The following is an 18,865-nucleotide window of genomic DNA, read 5'->3' as shown; positions in this document are numbered from 1 at the left end:
GACACGTCGTCTGGAAAAAATGTACAATGAAACGTTTTGTCTGCGTCGGGAAAACGTGCCACGACGGATCCTGCGGCATTCGTCGTTGGCTAGAATTGAAGCCTATGGACACAGGATCTGTTGTGGTACGTCGCATGATGGATTCCAGCGCTGGAATTTTTCTTTTTTTTTTTTTTTTTTTTTTTTTTTTACACTGAGCATGCTCCAAATCTGTATTTAGTAGCCAATTGGCCAGACAGCCCCAAATCTATATAAACCTTCCATGTGGCTTCATTCCTCAATATGCCAGCAAGAAGCATACAAGCAAGAAGCCTGCTGCAACCTGCCTGATGGATAGATGCATAGATGGTCACAATATTTGCTACAACTCCTTCCATTTCTGCTACTTGCTCTAAACCCTCTCAAAGATGGGGCGTTAAAACACTCAATATATATGTTTCCATTATTTTCCAGTAGCCAAGTACATTTGGGAGCCTCCCATTTGGAGGTATGGAAAATGGATCCGTCAAAAAAAACAAACAAAAAAAAAAACAGATGAAACGGATAGAAGAAATGGATCCAGTTTTTCAACGGAACCGTCTAGCGGATCTGTCGAAAAACTGGATGCGTTGCATCCGTTTTACATTATTTTTGACGCATCCGTCGCGCTAACGCATTATGACGGCCGCCTGCCGACGGAAGTGTGAAAGAAGCCTTACCTCGGCCAAAGAGAAAAAGAACTGGACTGGTGCTCAATGGTCCAAGGTGTTTTCAGATGAAAGTAAATGTTGCATTTCATTTGGAAATCAAGTTCCCAGAGTCTGGAGGAAGAGTGGAGAGGCAGACTATCCAATCTGCTTGAGGTCTTGTGTGAGGTTTCCACAATCAGTGATGGTTCGGGGAGCCATGTCATCTGCTGGTGTAGGTCCACTATTTTATCAAGACCAAAGTCAGCCAGGAAATTTTAAGAGCACTTCATGCTTCCCTCTGCCGACAAGCTTTTTGGAGAAGGAAATTTAATTCTCCAGCAGGACTTGGCACCTGTCCACACTGCCAAAATACCAATACCTGGTTTATAAACAACAGTATCACTGTGCTTGATTGGCCAGCAAACTCTCCTGACCTTAACCCTATAGAGAATGTATGTGGTATTGTCAAGAGGAAGATGCAACTAGACCCAACAATGTACAGTCAAGGCCACAAGTATTGACACCCCTGTAATTCTGTCAGATAATATTCAGTTTCTTCCTGAAAATGATTGGAAACACAAATTCTTTGTTATTATCATCTTCATTTAATTTGTCTTAAATGTAAAAACACAAAAAGAACTGTCCTAAAGCCAAATTGGATATAATTCCACACCAAACATAAAAAAGGGGGTGGACAAAAGTATTGGCACTGTTGGAAAAATCATGTGATGCTTCTCTAATTTGTGTAATTAACAGCACCTGTAACTTACCTGTGGCACCTAACAGGTGTTGGCAATAACTAAATCACACTTGCAGCCAGTTGACATGGATTAAAGTTGACTCAACCTCTGTCCTGTGTCCTTGTGTGTACCACATTGAGCATGGAGAAAAGAAAGAAGACCAAAGAACTGTCTGAGGACTTGAGAAACCAAATTGTGAGGAAGCATGAGCAATCTCAAGGCTACAAGTCCATCTCCAAAGACCTGATGTTACTGTGTCTACCGTGCGCAGTGTCATCAAGAAGTTTAAAGCCCATGGCACTGTGGCTAACCTCCCTAGATGTGGACGGAAAAGAAAAATTGACAAGAGATTTCAACGCAAGATTGTGCGGATGTTGGATAAAGAACCTCGACTAACATCCAACCAAGTTCAAGCTGCCCTGCAGTCCGAGGGTACAACAGTGTCAACCCGTACTATCCGTTGGCATCTGAATGAAAAGGGGCAGTATGGTAGGAGACCCAGGAAGACCCCACTTCTTACCCCGAGACATAAAAAAGCCAGGCTGGAGTTTGCCAAAACTTACCTGAAAAAGCCTAAAACGTTTTGGAAGAATGTTCTCTAGTCAGATGAGACAGAAGTAGAGCTTTCTGGGCAAAGGCATCAACATAGAGTTTACAGGAGAAAAAAAAAAAGAGGCATTCAAAGAAAAGAACACAGTCCCTACAGTCAAACATGGCGGAGGTTCCCTGATGTTTTGGGGCTGCTTTGCTGCCTCTGGCACTGGACTGCTTTACCATGTGCATAGCATTATGAAGTCTGAAGACTACCAACAAAATTTTGCAGCATAATGTAGGGCCCAGTGTGAAAAAGCTGGGTCTCCCTCAGAAGTCATGGGTCTTCCAGCAGGACAATGACCCAAAACACACTTCAAAAGGCACTAGAAAATGGTTTGAGAGAAAGCACTGGAGACTTCTAAGGTGGCCAGCAATGAGTCCAGACCTGAATCCCATAGAACACCTGTGGAGAGATCTAAAAATGGCAGTTTGGAGAAGGCACCCTTCAAATATCAGGGACCTGGAGCAGTTTGCCAAAGAAGAATGGTCTAAAATTCCAGCAGAGCATTGTAAGAAACTCATTGATGGTTACCGGAAGCGGTTGGTCGCAGTTATTTTGGCTAAAGGTTGTGCAGCCAAGTATTAGGCTGAGGGTGCCAATACTTTTGTCTGGCCCATTTTTGGAGTTTTGTGTGAAATGATCATTGTTTTGGTTTTTGCTTCATTCTCTTTTGTGTTTTTTCATTTAAGACAAATTAAATGAAGATAATACCAAAGAATTTGTGATTGCAATCATTTTCAGGAAGAAACTGAGTATTACTTATGCACCTGTCAAATTTTGTTTGAATGCAGATTGCACATTTTCTGTTAGTACAATAAACCTCATTTCAAGGCAGAAACATTACTGTGTCCAACAGTTATTAGATATATGAAACTGAAATAGCTGTTGTAAAAAAAAAAAAAAACAACAACAATTTTTATAAAACATTAAGCTTAAGATTAATAGGGGTGCCCAAACTTTTTCACATAACTGTATACCCACTCACGTTCCTATATACATACTGTATACCCGTACACGCTCCTATATACCCATACACGGTCCTATATACACTGTATACCCGTACACGGTCCTATATACACACTGTATACCCGTACACGGTCCTATATACACACTGTATACCCGTACACGGTCCTATATACACACTGTATACCCGTACACGCTCCTATATACACACTGTATACCCGTACACGCTCCTATATACACACTGTATACCCGTACACGCTCCTATATACACACTGTATACCCGTACATGCTCCTATATACACACACTATATACCCGACACGCTCCTTATATACACTGTATACCCGTACACGCCCCTATATACACTGTATACCCGTACACGCCCCTATATACACACACTGTATACCCATACACGGTCCTATATACACTGTATACCCGTACACGGTCCTAAATATACACTGTATACCCGTACACGCCCCTATATACACACTGTATACCCGTACACGTTCCTATATATACACTGTATACCCGTACATGCTCCTATATACACTGTATACCAATACACGCTCCTATATACACTGTATACCCGTACACGGTCCTAAATATACAGAAGGCTTGAAAAGAAAGAGGGGGCACCACAGATTCCAAGGGATCCAACCAGGTCTATATAATGTGAACCATTTCAAAAAAGAAGAGAAAGAAATAGACCAAAAATCGGGGATCACCGGAGGCACGGATCAAGTAAAAAAAGGCAAATTTTATTCAAAAGTGTATAAACGGACACAGAAAACCACATAGAGCACACATTAAAAACATTTAAAACATTGGTCATCCATGTGACCTATACATGGTACACTTAGGCCCAAAATAGAGCCATCCCCCTGTATGAACCAACTCCCCAGTATCAATAGATGACAAATATAAAGAAAATCCTAACTATTACCGAGTGTGATGTCTATGTGAACAGCACCTTATTTTATCATACAAAAAATATATTGAAAAAGAGAGCTAAATGGCAAGTACACAAATAGTCATATAGCTACCACATTCAGCATGTGTCACAATGACTTGTAAGGAGATCCACAATGCCTAGATGCACCATGTTATAGTGAAGGCAGTATATAGTGAAGGCAGTATCCATGGTGCAAACACATAAAAACGTACCCCCTGTCTCCACTCCCCAGGTGGTCCTGAGTGTGTCCAGCAGCCCTTGGCTCTATTTTACATGCCGTGATTGAGCTTTGGTCATCTAGCCCCAGAGGCTTTGGTAACTGTGTGCATGCCTCTTCAGCATGGGAGTCTCTGCAGCTTTGGCACATTGAGTCTCGTACTTACTCTGCTAATAGATTTATTAGTCTTTGAACCTGATTGTGCCCTCAGCTGGGCTGGTTATCTGCACCTCCATATGTATCTTTATTCATTTCTATGGCAATTGGGGTTCATGTCTAGATGACTCTTTTTTTTTATGTGTTTGCACCATGGATACTGCCTTCACTATAACATGGTGCATCTAGGCATTGTGGATCTCCTTACAAGTCATTGTGACATATGCTGAATGTGGTAGCTATATGACTATTTGTGTACTTGCCATTTAGCTCTCTTTTTCAATATATTTTTTGTATGATAAAATAAGGTGCTGTTCACATAGACATCACACTCGGTAATAGTTAGGATTTTCTTTATATTTGTCATCTATTGATACTGGGGAGTTGGTTCATACAGGGGGATGGCTCTATTTTGGGCCTAAGTGTACCATGTATAGGTCACATGGATGACCAATGTTTTAAATGTTTTTAATGTGTGCTCTATGTGGTTTTCTGTGTCCGTTTATACACTTTTGAATAAAATTTGCCTTTTTTTACTTGATCCGTGCCTCCGGTGATCCCCGATTTTTGGTCTATTTCTTTCTCTTCTTTTTTGAAATGGTCCTAAATATACACTGTATACCCGTACACGCCCCTATATACACACTGTATACCCGTACATGCTCCTATATACACACTGTATACCCGTACATGCTCCTATATACACTGTATACCCGTACACGTTCCTATATATACACACTGTATGCCCATACACGCTCCTATATACACTGTATACCCGTACACGGTCCTATATACACTGTATACCCGTACACGGTCCTATATATACACTGTATACCCGTACACGCTCCTACATATACACTGTATACCCGTACACGGTCCTATATATACACTGTATACCCGTACACGCTCCTACATATACACACTGTATACCCGTACACGGTCCTATATATACACTGTATACCCGTACACGCTCCTATATACACTGTATACCCGTACACGGTCCTATATATACACTGTATACCCGTACACTGTCCTATATATACACTGTATACCCGTACACGCCCCTATATACACACTGTATACCCGTACATGTTCCTATATATACACACTATATACCCGTACACGCTCCTATATACACACCGTATACCCGTACACGTTCCTATATATATATATACACTATATACCCGACACGCTCCTTATATACACTGTATACCCGTACACGCCCCTATATACACACACTGTATACCCATACACGCTCCTATATACACTGTATACCCGTACACGGTCCTATATATACACTGTATACACGTACACGCCCCTATATACACACTGTATACCCGTACACATTCCTATATATACACACTATATACCCGACACGCTCCTTATATACACTGTATACCCGTACACGCTCCTATATACACACTGTATACCCGTACACGTTCCTATATACACACTATATACCCGTACACGTTCCTATATACACACTGTATACCCGTACACGCTCCTATATACACACTGTATACCCGTACACGGTCCTATATACACACTATATACCCGTACACGTTCCTATATACACACTATATACCCGTACACGTTCCTATATACACACTATATACCCGTACACGTTCCTATATACACACTATATACCCGTACACGTTCCTATATACACACTATATACCCGTACACGTTCCTATATACACACTATATACCCGTACACGTTCCTATATACACACTATATACCCGTACACGTTCCTATATACACACTATATACCCGTACACGTTCCTATATACACACTGTATACCCGTACACGCCCCTATATATACCTTGTATACCCGTACACGCCCCTATATATACCTTGTATACCCGTACACGCTCCTATATACACACTGTATACCCGTACACGCCCCTATATACACACTGTATACCCGTACAAGCTCCTATATACACACTGTATACCCGTACAAGCTCCTATATACACACTGTATACCCGTACAAGCTCCTATATACACACTGTATACCCGTACATGCCCCTATATACACACTGTATACCTGTACACTCCTATATACACACTGTATACCCGTACACGCCCCTATATACACACTGTATACCCGTACACGCCCCTATATACCCTCCTATATACACACTGTATACCCGTACACGCCCCTATATACCCGTACACGCCCCTATATACACACTGTATACCCGTACACGCCCCTATATACACACTGTATACCCGTACACGCTCCTATATACACACTGTATACCCGTACACGCCCCTATATACACTGTATACCCGTACACGTTCCTATATACACACTGTATACCCGTACACGCCCCTATATACACTGTATACCCGTACACGTTCCTATATACACTGTATACCCGTACACGCCCCTATATACACTGTATACCCATACACGCCCCTATATACACACTGTATACCCTCCTATATACACACTGTATACCTGTACACTCCTATATACACACTGTATACCCGTACACGCTCCTATATACACACTGTATACCCGTACACGCCCCTATATATACACTGTATATATATAAGAGATGCCCTTAATCTGGTAGACTGGGACAATATCCTCAGAAATGAGAATACAGATAATAAATGGGAAATGTTTAAGAACATCCTAAATAGGCAGTGTAAGCGGTTTATACCTTGTGGGAATAAAAGGACTAGAAAAATATAGTTCTTACCGATAACGGTATTTCTCTGAGCCCATGACGGCACCACGGAGAGAGGGGATCCGCCCACCAAGGACAGGAAACCTACGGATAAAAAGGCGGTACCACTCTCCTGCATCAGTTGTTTACATAGATAATGATGGGAGACTACTAAGACATTTGTAAAAATTTTAACTGTTTAGCATAACAAGATACCGCGTGACTTTAAATTATAATAGACTATGGCACTATTTCCATGTGTGCACCCATAAGTGAAGGGAGGGAATGTACGGGTGCCGTCATGGGCTCAGAGAAATACCGTTATCGGTAAGAACTATATTTTTCTCTGATCGCCCATGACGGCACCACGGAGAGAATTACATAGATAGTACATTCAGGGAGGGACCACTGCCTCCAGAACCCTTTTACCAAAAGTAAGGTCTGAAGAGGAGATTAGGTCCAATCTATAGTGCCTATAGAATGTGGATGGTGAGGACCAGGTAGCAGCTCTACATATCTGGTCTATGGAAGCTCCGGCCTTCTCCGCCCAGGAAGTTGCTACTGCCCTTGTTGAGTGAGCTTTAACCTCCCCGGGAACGGGCATCCCACTTGCTGAGTATGCTAGGCTGATGGCGTCCGTGATCCATCTTGCTATGGTGGCTTTAGATGCTTTTTTCCCCTTCCGGGGACCCTGGAAACACACAAACAGAGAGGAATCCTCCCTACTCTCTCTAGTGACTTCTAGGTAATGTAAGAGACATCTCCTTACATCTAGTGTATGTAGATTTTGTTCCTCCTTATTTTTAGGATTGGGACAGAAGGAGGGAAGAGATATCTCTTGAGACCTGTGAAATTTTGAAGCCACTTTCGGGAGATATGCTGGGTCTGTTTTTAAAACAACCCTATCCTCTAGAAATTGTGTGTGAGGAGGCCTGGCTGAAAGGGCCTGCAAGTCACTGACCCTACGGGCAGAAGTAAGGGCGACTAAAAGAGCTGTCTTGAGGGATAGCGTTTTTATTGTAGATTCACGTAATGGTTCAAATGGAGGACTAGTCAGGGCTTTAAGGACCAAATTTAAGTCCCACTGAGGAACCACTTTTACTGGCAGAGGCCTAGATCTTCCTGCCGCCCTAATGAATCTAGAGACCCACCTATTTGAAGCCAAGTCAAAATTAAATAGAGCCCCTAATGCTGCCACATGGACTTTTAGGGTACTGGTGGCTAACCCCATTTCCAACCCGTTTTGCAAGAACTCTAAAATGGCATTAATAGGAATTTCTTTCCCTATTTTAGCGCCTGAAACGGACAGGAACTTTTTCCATATTTTGCCGTACTGTTTTGTTGTAACCGGCTTCCTACTTTTCAACAGAGTTGAAATTAACCCTGAAGAGAACCCTCTGCTTTCTAATATTTTCCTCTCAAGAGCCAGGCTGTCAAGTGTAAGTTCTTGACCCACGGATGATAGATTGGGCCCTGTGACAACAGATCCTGTAGGTCTGGCAATACCCAAGGGTCGGATATCGACATCTTTCTCATCCATGAGAACCAAGGTCTCTTCGGCCAGAACGGGGCAATTAAGATGACCAACGCCCCGTCCTCCCGAATCTTCCTCAGCACTGCTGGAATCAAAATGAGAGGAGGAAAGGCATAGACCAGATGGTGACCCCAAGAAATCAGGAAAGCATCCAGGGCTACTGGGTTCCCCATGGGAGATAGAGAGCAAAAGGCGGCTACTTTTTTGTTTAAATGGCTCGCGAAGAGATCTATTTTGGGAACCCCCCATTTCTGAGTGATCTGGGTAAATATGCCTGGATTTAGTTCCCATTCTCCCTGTTTTAGGCTGGAACGACTGAGGAAGTCTGCCTTGTAATTGTCTATCCCTTTTATGTGTAGACTTGTCAGGGATAGAAGGTTGTTTTCGGCTATCTGAAGGATCGAGTTGGCCACTTCCATTAGACTTTTGGAACGGGTACCCCCCTGATGGTTTATATACGATACTACCACCTGATTGTCCGACATCACCCTTACATGGTGAGATTGAAGGGCCCCCAGGAATTCCTGAAGGGCAAATTTCACTGCCAGGAGTTCCTTCATATTGGAGGAATTGTTTGCAAGGGACGGGGACCAAATGCCCTGAGCTACAAGGTCGCCCAGATGAGCCCCCCACCCTGAGGGGCTTGCGTCCGTTGTTAGGACCTTTGATATCGGGATTACCCATGGAACTCCCTGGGAAAGATTTTCCTGCAATGTCCACCAAGTTAGAGAGAGATTGGTGCGAGGAGACAATGTTAACCGCCCGTCTAAATGCTCTCCTAGGCGGATTTGCTCGGACAGTAGCTGCCATTGGAGATCCCTCGAATGTAGTTGGGCCCACTGGACTGCCGGGATGCAAGAGGTCATAGAGCCTAACAGTGACATGCCCTGTCGGAGAGTTATAGAGGTGAGAGATTGTACTCTTGATGCTAAGGTTTTTATCTTTTGTAATTTGCCCTCTGGGAGCCGGCATTCCATTTTTCTGGAGTCTAGAGTGAGACCTAGGTACTCCTGAACCTGAGAAGGCACCAGTTTGGATTTCTCTAGGTTTATTAGCCAGCCCAGGTTTTTTAGAGATTGAATCACTAAATCTAGCTGATTCTTGCAATGTTGCTGGGAGAAGCCTATCACCAGGAAATCGTCCAGATATGGAACGATCAGGGTGTTTTCTTCCCTGAGGTGAGCCATTACCTCCGCGACCAGCTTTGTAAAAACCCTCGGGGCTATTGCTAGGCCGAATGGAAGAGCTGTAAACTGGAAGTGTCTTAGGACTCCCTTGATGTGGATTGCCATTCTGAGGAATCTCTGGTGATCCTTGTGTATTGGGACGTGATAATATGCGTCCTTCAAGTCCAGGACCACCATGAAACACTGAGGAAACAGCATTTTGATTGATGACTTTATCGTTTCCATTTTGAATGCTTGAACCTCTAAGTAATTGTTTAGATTCTTCAGATTGATAATGGTCCTGAAGGAACCATCTGGTTTTTTCCTCAGGAATAGAGGGGAATAGTACCCTTGCCCTCTTTCTTGAGGGGGAACTTCTAGGAGTACTCCTTTTTTTACTAACCCCACAATCTCGTTTTCTAGAGTTAACTGTTCTTCTGCTGAGGATCTGGTAGATGTTACCTTGAAGGAGGGATGAGGGTACCTCTTGAATGTTAACCTCAGTCCTGATTCTATGATGTTTAGGATCCAATGACTGGAGGTGATCTTTTTCCAGGCTGGGAGAAAGAGAGATAATCTCCCTCCCACCTGGGGTGAACCTTCATTGTGGAGGTTTCTTGCTGTCATTGAGGTTTTTATTGAAGATAAATCCTTTATTTTTATTTTTCTTATCGTCCCACTTCCCCTGGCCTTTCCCTGGGTTCTTACGGAAAAACCTCTTGTTCCGAAAGGGCTTCCGATAAGAGGGGAGACCCAGAGAGGGGAAGGACTTCTTCTTGTCCCCGGCTTTCTCTAAGATGTCGTCTAGAGTTGACCCAAACAGAAACTCCCCTTCACAGGGGATGGTACAGAGTTTCGTTTTCGTTTGTAGGTCGCCTGGCCAATTCTTAAGCCAGAGGGCGCGCCTGGCCGCATTAGCAAACACTGCTGCTCTGGCGGATAGCCTGATGGAGTCGGCCGAGGCATCGGCTAGGAAGGCCGCAGCCCCCCTCATTACGGGTAATGTATCCAGAATTGAGTCCCGGGAAGTTTTCCCCTTTAACTGACCCTCTAGTTGGTTCAGCCAGATCATCAGGGAGCGCGAAGTGCATGCAGCTGCAACTGCCGGCTTCAGGCCTCCTCCCGCTGCCTCCCAAGAGCCCTTGAGAAATGCATCTGCCTTTTTGTCCATTGGGTCCTTCAGAACCCCCATGTCCTCAAACGGGAGGGCGAATTTCTTTGAGGCTTTAGCAATTGCCACGTCTAATTTCGGGGCCTTCTCCCAAAAGGAGCACGATTCTTCCTCGAAGGGGTATTTCCTTTTTGGAGTTAAGAGAGTCTTCCTCATGGGCTTTTTCCATTCCTTCTTAATTAGGGCTGCAATTGCTTCGTTAAGCGGAAAAGCTCTCCTCTTTTTCTGTTCTAGGCCTCCAAACATAATGTCTTGTACTGTTTTTTTAGGATGGGAGTCTACCAACCCCATGGTGCTTCTTACTGCCTTTATGAGGCCATCAGTATCCTCTAGTGGGAAACAGTTATGTCCCCCCGAGGAAGAAGTAGATGATGAGGATGAGTCGGAGGAGACGGAGGACGCTGAACTCTCACTACCACTTTCGGATTTTGAGGCTGGAGATGGAGACCTATGCCTGGTCTTTCTCCTTTTTTTTCCACTTTTTAGTGACCTAAAAGTGTCCTCTACTTGTTCTTTAATTAGGCTCTTAAGATCTGAAGCAAACCCTGGAAGGTTTTCAGACACAGTTTGTTGAATGCAAGTATTGCATAGTCTTTTATCACATGTAGGTGGAAGGTCCTCTCTACAGATGGCGCAACTTTTGTGTTTAGTTTTAGCTACGCTTTTCCTCCCCTAAAAAGAGACAAATAACAATCTTACTGTCTCTGACATTCACGAAGATCCACTTACCACCTCCAGGACCCATAAATACCGATTGGGGGTTCTCTGACTCTGGCTTTTTCCCCGACGCCTTACTGGACTCCTTACTGTGTTGAGACCTTTGGCGTTCTTTGCTGGTGTCCTGGTGCCCTTTCTGCTGCCGCCTTTTTTGCTGCTGCTGCTGTGGCGATACTGCAGGTGGAGGTGATTCGGGCGGAGGTGATGCTGGGTCACTCATACTGCTGCTGGTCTGCGTGCCTTGAACTCGGCTGAGTTGTCGCTCCTATTCCCCTTGAAGCTCCTGCCTATTACTGCAGAGCCACCAAGAGGATGAGGGTTCTACTATTTGAACCCTCCCGCCGCTTCCCTGCACCTGCGCAGTAGCGACTGATCATAGGAGGAGCGGTCGGCGCCTGCGCAGTAATCCGACTCAAAAACACGCTCTAGCGGTAATCCGCGCCGTCCGACCGGAAGACCCGCCGGCGCCTGCGCAGTGCGCATCAAGCGCCCCGCCGAAACATACCGGCGGCTTCAGAAGCACCCCCGGCGCCTGCGCAATGCACACCAAGCGCCCGGCTGGAGCCCCGCCGGCGCCTGCGCAGAGCGCGCCCCGGCCAGAAGCCCCGCCGGCGCCCACGCAGTGTACACCAAGCGCCCGGCTGGAGCCACGCCGGCGCCTGCGCAGAGCGCACCAAGCGCCCGGCCGGAAGCATCACCGGCGCTCTGCAGACCTCGCGAGACCCAGCTGGATACCGGGCCTGCGCAAAGCAGCGCCCGGAAGCAGATATGCGCTGCTGACCGGCACCCCCGGTCCTATGCAGTCCCAGTAGCGCAATACCTGCACGCCTGATGGCGATGCAGTTGCAGACTGACGCTTGATTTAGGGAGGGTCGCGCTGCACCTCCCGCAACCACAGAGGGACCCCCCTGGATGTTGCCGCTGCTGCATCTTACCTGGGGAGGTGACCGCGAACTCCTTGTCACCTCCCCCGCACACCCTGTCGGCCCACTGGCTCCCAGCGGTGGCGCTTCGGGTCACCACCCTAGCCGAGGCAGAGGGACCCCAGCTGCCTGAATCGGACTGGTTGGCCCCGGATCCAACGACGAACTGGTAAGTCCGTAGGTCTCCCATCAAGGACAGGAAACCAACTGATGCAGGAGAGTGGTACCGCCTTTTTATCCGTAGGTTTCCTGTCCTTGGTGGGCGGATCCCCTCTCTCCGTGGTGCCGTCATGGGCGATCAGAGAAATAGGAAAAACCCAATGTGGCTAAACAAAGAAGTAAGACAGGCAATTAACAGTAAAAAGAAAGCATTTGCACTACTAAAGCAGGATGGCACCATTGAAGCTCTAAAAAACTATAGGGAGAAAAATACTTTATCTAAAAAACTAATTAAAGCTGCCAAAAAGGAAACAGAGAAGCACATTGCTAAGGAGAGTAAAACTAATCCCAAACTGTTCTTCAACTATATCAATAGTAAAAGAATAAAAACTGAAAATGTAGGCCCCTTAAAAAATAGTGAGGAAAGAATGGTTGTAGATGACGAGGAAAAAGCTAACATATTAAACACCTTCTTCTCCACGGTATTCACGGTGGAAAATGAAATGCTAGGTGAAATCCCAAGAAACAATGAAAACCCTATATTAAGGGTCACCAATCTAACCCAAGAAGAGGTGCGAAACCGGCTAAATAAGATTAAAATAGATAAATCTCCGGGTCCGGATGGCATACACCCACGAGTACTAAGAGAACTAAGTAATGTAATAGATAAACCATTATTTCTTATTTTTAGGGACTCTATAGCGACAGGGTCTGTTCCGCAGGACTGGCGCATAGCAAATGTGGTGCCAATATTCAAAAAGGGCTCTAAAAGTGAACCTGGAAATTATAGGCCAGTAAGTCTAACCTCTATTGTTGGTAAAATATTTGAAGGGTTTCTGAGGGATGTTATTCTGGATTATCTCAATGAGAATAACTGTTTAACTCCATATCAGCATGGGTTTATGAGAAATCGCTCCTGTCAAACCAATCTAATCAGTTTTTATGAAGAGGTAAGCTATAGACTGGACCACGGTGAGTCATTGGACGTGGTATATCTCGATTTTTCCAAAGCGTTTGATACCGTGCCGCACAAGAGGTTGGTACACAAAATGAGAATGCTTGGTCTGGGGGAAAATGTGTGTAAATGGGTTAGTAACTGGCTTAGTGATAGAAAGCAGAGGGTGGTTATAAATGGTATAGTCTCTAACTGGGTCGCTGTGACCAGTGGGGTACCGCAGGGGTCAGTATTGGGACCTGTTCTCTTCAACATATTAATGATCTGGTAGAAGGTTTACACAGTAAAATATCGATATTTGCAGATGATACAAAACTATGTAAAGCAGTTAATACAAGAGAAGATAGTATTCTGCTACAGATGGATCTGGATAAGTTGGAAACTTGGGCTGAAAGGTGGCAGATGAGGTTTAACAATGATAAATGTAAGGTTATACACATGGGAAGAGGGAATCAATATCACCATTACACACTGAACGGGAAACCACTGGGTAAATCTGACAGGGAGAAGGACTTGGGGATCCTAGTTAATGATAAACTTACCTGGAGCAGCCAGTGCCAGGCAGCAGCTGCCAAGGCAAACAGGATCATGGGGTGCATTAAAAGAGGTCTGGATACACATGATGAGAGCATTATACTGCCTCTGTACAAATCCCTAGTTAGACCGCACATGGAGTACTGTGTCCAGTTGTGGGCACCGGTGCTCAGGAAGGATATAATGGAACTAGAGAGAGTACAAAGGAGGGCAACAAAATTAATAAAGGGGATGGGAGAACTACAATACCCAGATAGATTAGCGAAATTAGGATTATTTAGTCTAGAAAAAAGACGACTGAGGGGCGATCTAATAACCATGTATAAGTATATAAGGGGACAATACAAATATCTCGCTGAGGATCTGTTTATACCAAGGAAGGTGACGGGCACAAGGGGGCATTCTTTGCGTCTGGAGGAGAGAAGGTTTTTCCACCAACATAGAAGAGGATTCTTTACTGTTAGGGCAGTGAGAATCTGGAATTGCTTGCCTGAGGAGGTGGTGATGGCGAACTCAGTCGAGGGGTTCAAGAGAGGCCTGGATGTCTTCCTGGAGCAGAACAATATTGTATCATACAATTATTAGGTTCTGTAGAAGGACGTAGATCTGGGGATTTATTATGATGGAATATAGGCTGAACTGGATGGACAAATGTCTTTTTTCGGCCTTACTAACTATGTTACTATGTTACTGTATACCCGTACACGCCCCTATATACACACTGTATACCCGTACACGCCCCTATATATACACACTGTATACCCGTACACGCCCCTATATACACACTGTATACCTGTACACGCCCCTATATACACACTGTATACCCTCCTATATACACACTGTATACCCGTACACGCCCCTATATACACACTGTATACCCTCCTATATACACACTGTATACCTGTACACTCCTATATACACACTGTATACCCGTACACGCCCCTATATACACACTGTATACCCGTACACGCTCCTATATACACACTGTATACCCGTACACGCCCCTATATACACTGTATACCCGTACACGGTCCTATATACACTGTATACCCGTACACGCCCCTATATACACTGTATACCCGTATACGCCCCTATATACACACTATATACCCTCCTATATACACACTGTATACCTGTACACTCCTATATACACACTGTATACCCGTACACGCTCCTATATACACACTGTATACCCGTACACGCCCCTATATACACTGTATACCCGTACACGGTCCTATATACACTGTATACCCGTACACGCCCCTATATACACACTGTATACCCGTACACGCCCCTATATACACACTGTATACCCGTACACGCCCCTATATACACACTGTATACCCGTACACGCCCCTATATACACACTGTATACCCGTACACGCTCCTATATACACTGTATACCCGTACACGCCCCTATATATACACTGTATACCCGTACACGCCCCTATATACACACTGTATACCCTCCTATATACACACTGTATACCCGTACACGCCCCTATATACACACTGTATACCCGTACACGCCCCTATATACACACTGTATACCCGTACACGCTCCTATATACACACTGTATACCCGTACACGCCCCTATATACACACTGTATACCCTCCTATATACACACACTGTATACCCGTACACGCCCCTATATACACACTGTATACCCTCCTATATACACACTGTATACCCGTACACGCCCCTATACACACTGTATACCCGTACACGCCCCTATACACACTGTATACCCGTACACGCCCCTATATACACTGTATACCCGTACACGCCCCTATACACACTGTATACCCGTACACGCCCCTATATACACTGTATACCCGTACACGCCCCTACACACTGTATACCCGTACACGCCCCTATATACACTGTATACCCGTACACGCCCCTATACACACTGTATACCCGTACACGCCCCTATATACACACTGTATACCCTCCTATATACACACTGTATACCCGTACACGCCCCTATATACACACTGTATACCCGTACACGCTCCTATATACACTGTATACCCGTACACGCCCCTATATATACACTGTATACCCGTACACGCCCCTATATACACACTGTATACCCTCCTATATACACACTGTATACCCGTACACGCCCCTATATACACACTGTATACCCGTACACGCCCCTATATACACACTGTATACCCGTACACGCTCCTATATACACACTGTATACCCGTACACGCCCCTATATACACACTGTATACCCTCCTATATACACACTGTATACCCGTACACGCCCCTATATACACACTGTATACCCTCCTATATACACACACTGTATACCCGTACACGCCCCTATACACACTGTATACCCGTACACGCCCCTATACACACTGTATACCCGTACACGCCCCTATATACACTGTATACCCGTACACGCCCCTATACACACTGTATACCCGTACACGCCCCTATATACACTGTATACCCGTACACGCCCCTACACACTGTATACCCGTACACGCCCCTATATACACTGTATACCCGTACACGCCCCTATACACACTGTATACCCGTACACGCCCCTATATACACACTGTATACCCTCCTATATACACACTGTATACCCGTACACGCCCCTATATACACACTGTATACCCTCCTATATATACACTGTATACCCGTACACGCCCCTATATACACACTGTATACCCGTACACGCCCCTATATACACACTGTATACCCGTACACGCCCCTATATACACACTGTATACCCTCCTATATACACACTGTATACCCGTACACGCCCCTATATACACACTGTATACCCTCCTATATATACACTGTATACCCGTACACGCCCCTATATACACACTGTATACCCGTACACGCCCCTATATACACACTGTATACCCGTACACGCCCCTATATACACACTGTATACCCGTACACGCCCCTATATACACACTGTATACCCGTACACGGTCCTATATACACACTGTATACCCGTACACGGTCCTATATACACACTGTATACCCTCCTATATACACACTGTATACCCGTACACGCCCCTATACACACTGTATACCCTCCTATATACACACTGTATACCCGTACACGCCCCTATACACACTGTATACCCGTACACGCCCCTATACACACTGTATACCCGTACACGCCCCTATACACACTGTATACCCGTACACGCCCCTATATACACTGTATACCCGTACACGCCCCTATACACACTGTATACCCGTACACGCCCCTATATACACTGTATACCCGTACACGCCCCTACACACTGTATACCCGTACACGCCCCTATATACACTGTATACCCGTACACGCCCCTATACACACTGTATACCCGTACACGCCCCTATATACACACTGTATACCCGTACACGCCCCTATATACACACTGTATACCCTCCTATATATACACTGTATACCCGTACACGCCCCTATATACACACTGTATACCCGTACACGCCCCTATATACACTGTATACCCGTACACGCCCCTATACACACTGTATACCCGTACACGCCCCTATATACACTGTATACCCGTACACGCCCCTACACACTGTATACCCGTACACGCCCCTATATACACTGTATACCCGTACACGCCCCTATACACACTGTATACCCGTACACGCCCCTATATACACACTGTATACCCTCCTATATACACACTGTATACCCGTACACGCCCCTATATACACACTGTATACCCTCCTATATATACACTGTATACCCGTACACGCCCCTATATACACACTGTATACCCTCCTATATATACACTGTATACCCGTACACGCCCCTATATACACACTGTATACCCTCCTATATATACACTGTATACCCGTACACGCCCCTATACACACTGTATACCCGTACACGCCCCTATATACACACTGTATACCCTCCTATATACACACTGTATACCCGTACACGCCCCTATATACACACTGTATACCCTCCTATATATACACTGTATACCCGTACACGCCCCTATATACACACTGTATACCCGTACACGCCCCTATATACACACTGTATACCCGTACACGCCCCTATATACACACTGTATACCCGTACACGCCCCTATATACACACTGTATACCCGTACACGGTCCTATATACACACTGTATACCCGTACACGGTCCTATATACACACTGTATACCCGTACACGCCCCTATATACACTGTATACCCGTACACGCCCCTATATACACACTGTATACCCGTACACGCCCCTATATACACACTGTATACCCGTACACGCCCCTATATACACACTGTATACCCGTACACGCTCCTATATACACACTGTATACCCGTACACGGTCCTATATACACACTGTATACCCGTACACGCCCCTATACACACTGTATACCCGTACACGCCCCTATATACACTGTATACCCGTACACGCCCCTATATACACACTGTATACCCGTACACGCCCCTATATACACACTATATACCCGCACACGCTCCATACACACGCGCGCTGCAGGCAGAGGACATGGCGGCTGCCTCACCCGCTCCGGAGTACAGGCGCAGCCCTCAGTGAACGGCCAGTTGCTAAAGGTCCGGACCCGTGTGTCCTGCAGGTACAGGCGCCATTCATCCGGTAACCGAGGCTCCCCTGGCTGAGCCGCCGGCAGGACGAGCGGAGAACTGTTTACCATGGCGGTCAATTCAAATCAACGAAGCAAGACGCAAAGCATCACGGGA

At 45.4% G+C, this 18,865-nt stretch overlaps 1 protein-coding gene across 1 annotated transcript in view; it reads right to left on the bottom strand.

Moving 5' to 3' along the window:
• Positions 1-18,865, bottom strand: part of BIRC5 (baculoviral IAP repeat containing 5) — a 25,538-nt gene extending 6,673 nt beyond the window's left edge. The window contains exon 1 of the mRNA XM_069750694.1: positions 18,670-18,865. Coding sequence (XP_069606795.1) covers positions 18,670-18,819 — 150 coding nt within the window. The 5' untranslated portion in view covers positions 18,820-18,865. The remainder of the gene's footprint in view (positions 1-18,669) is intronic.

This window comes from Ranitomeya imitator, chromosome 2 (assembly GCF_032444005.1).
Source record: "Ranitomeya imitator isolate aRanImi1 chromosome 2, aRanImi1.pri, whole genome shotgun sequence".
NCBI lineage: Eukaryota > Metazoa > Chordata > Amphibia > Anura > Dendrobatidae > Ranitomeya > Ranitomeya imitator.
This window is presented reverse-complemented; position numbering and strand designations above follow the sequence as displayed.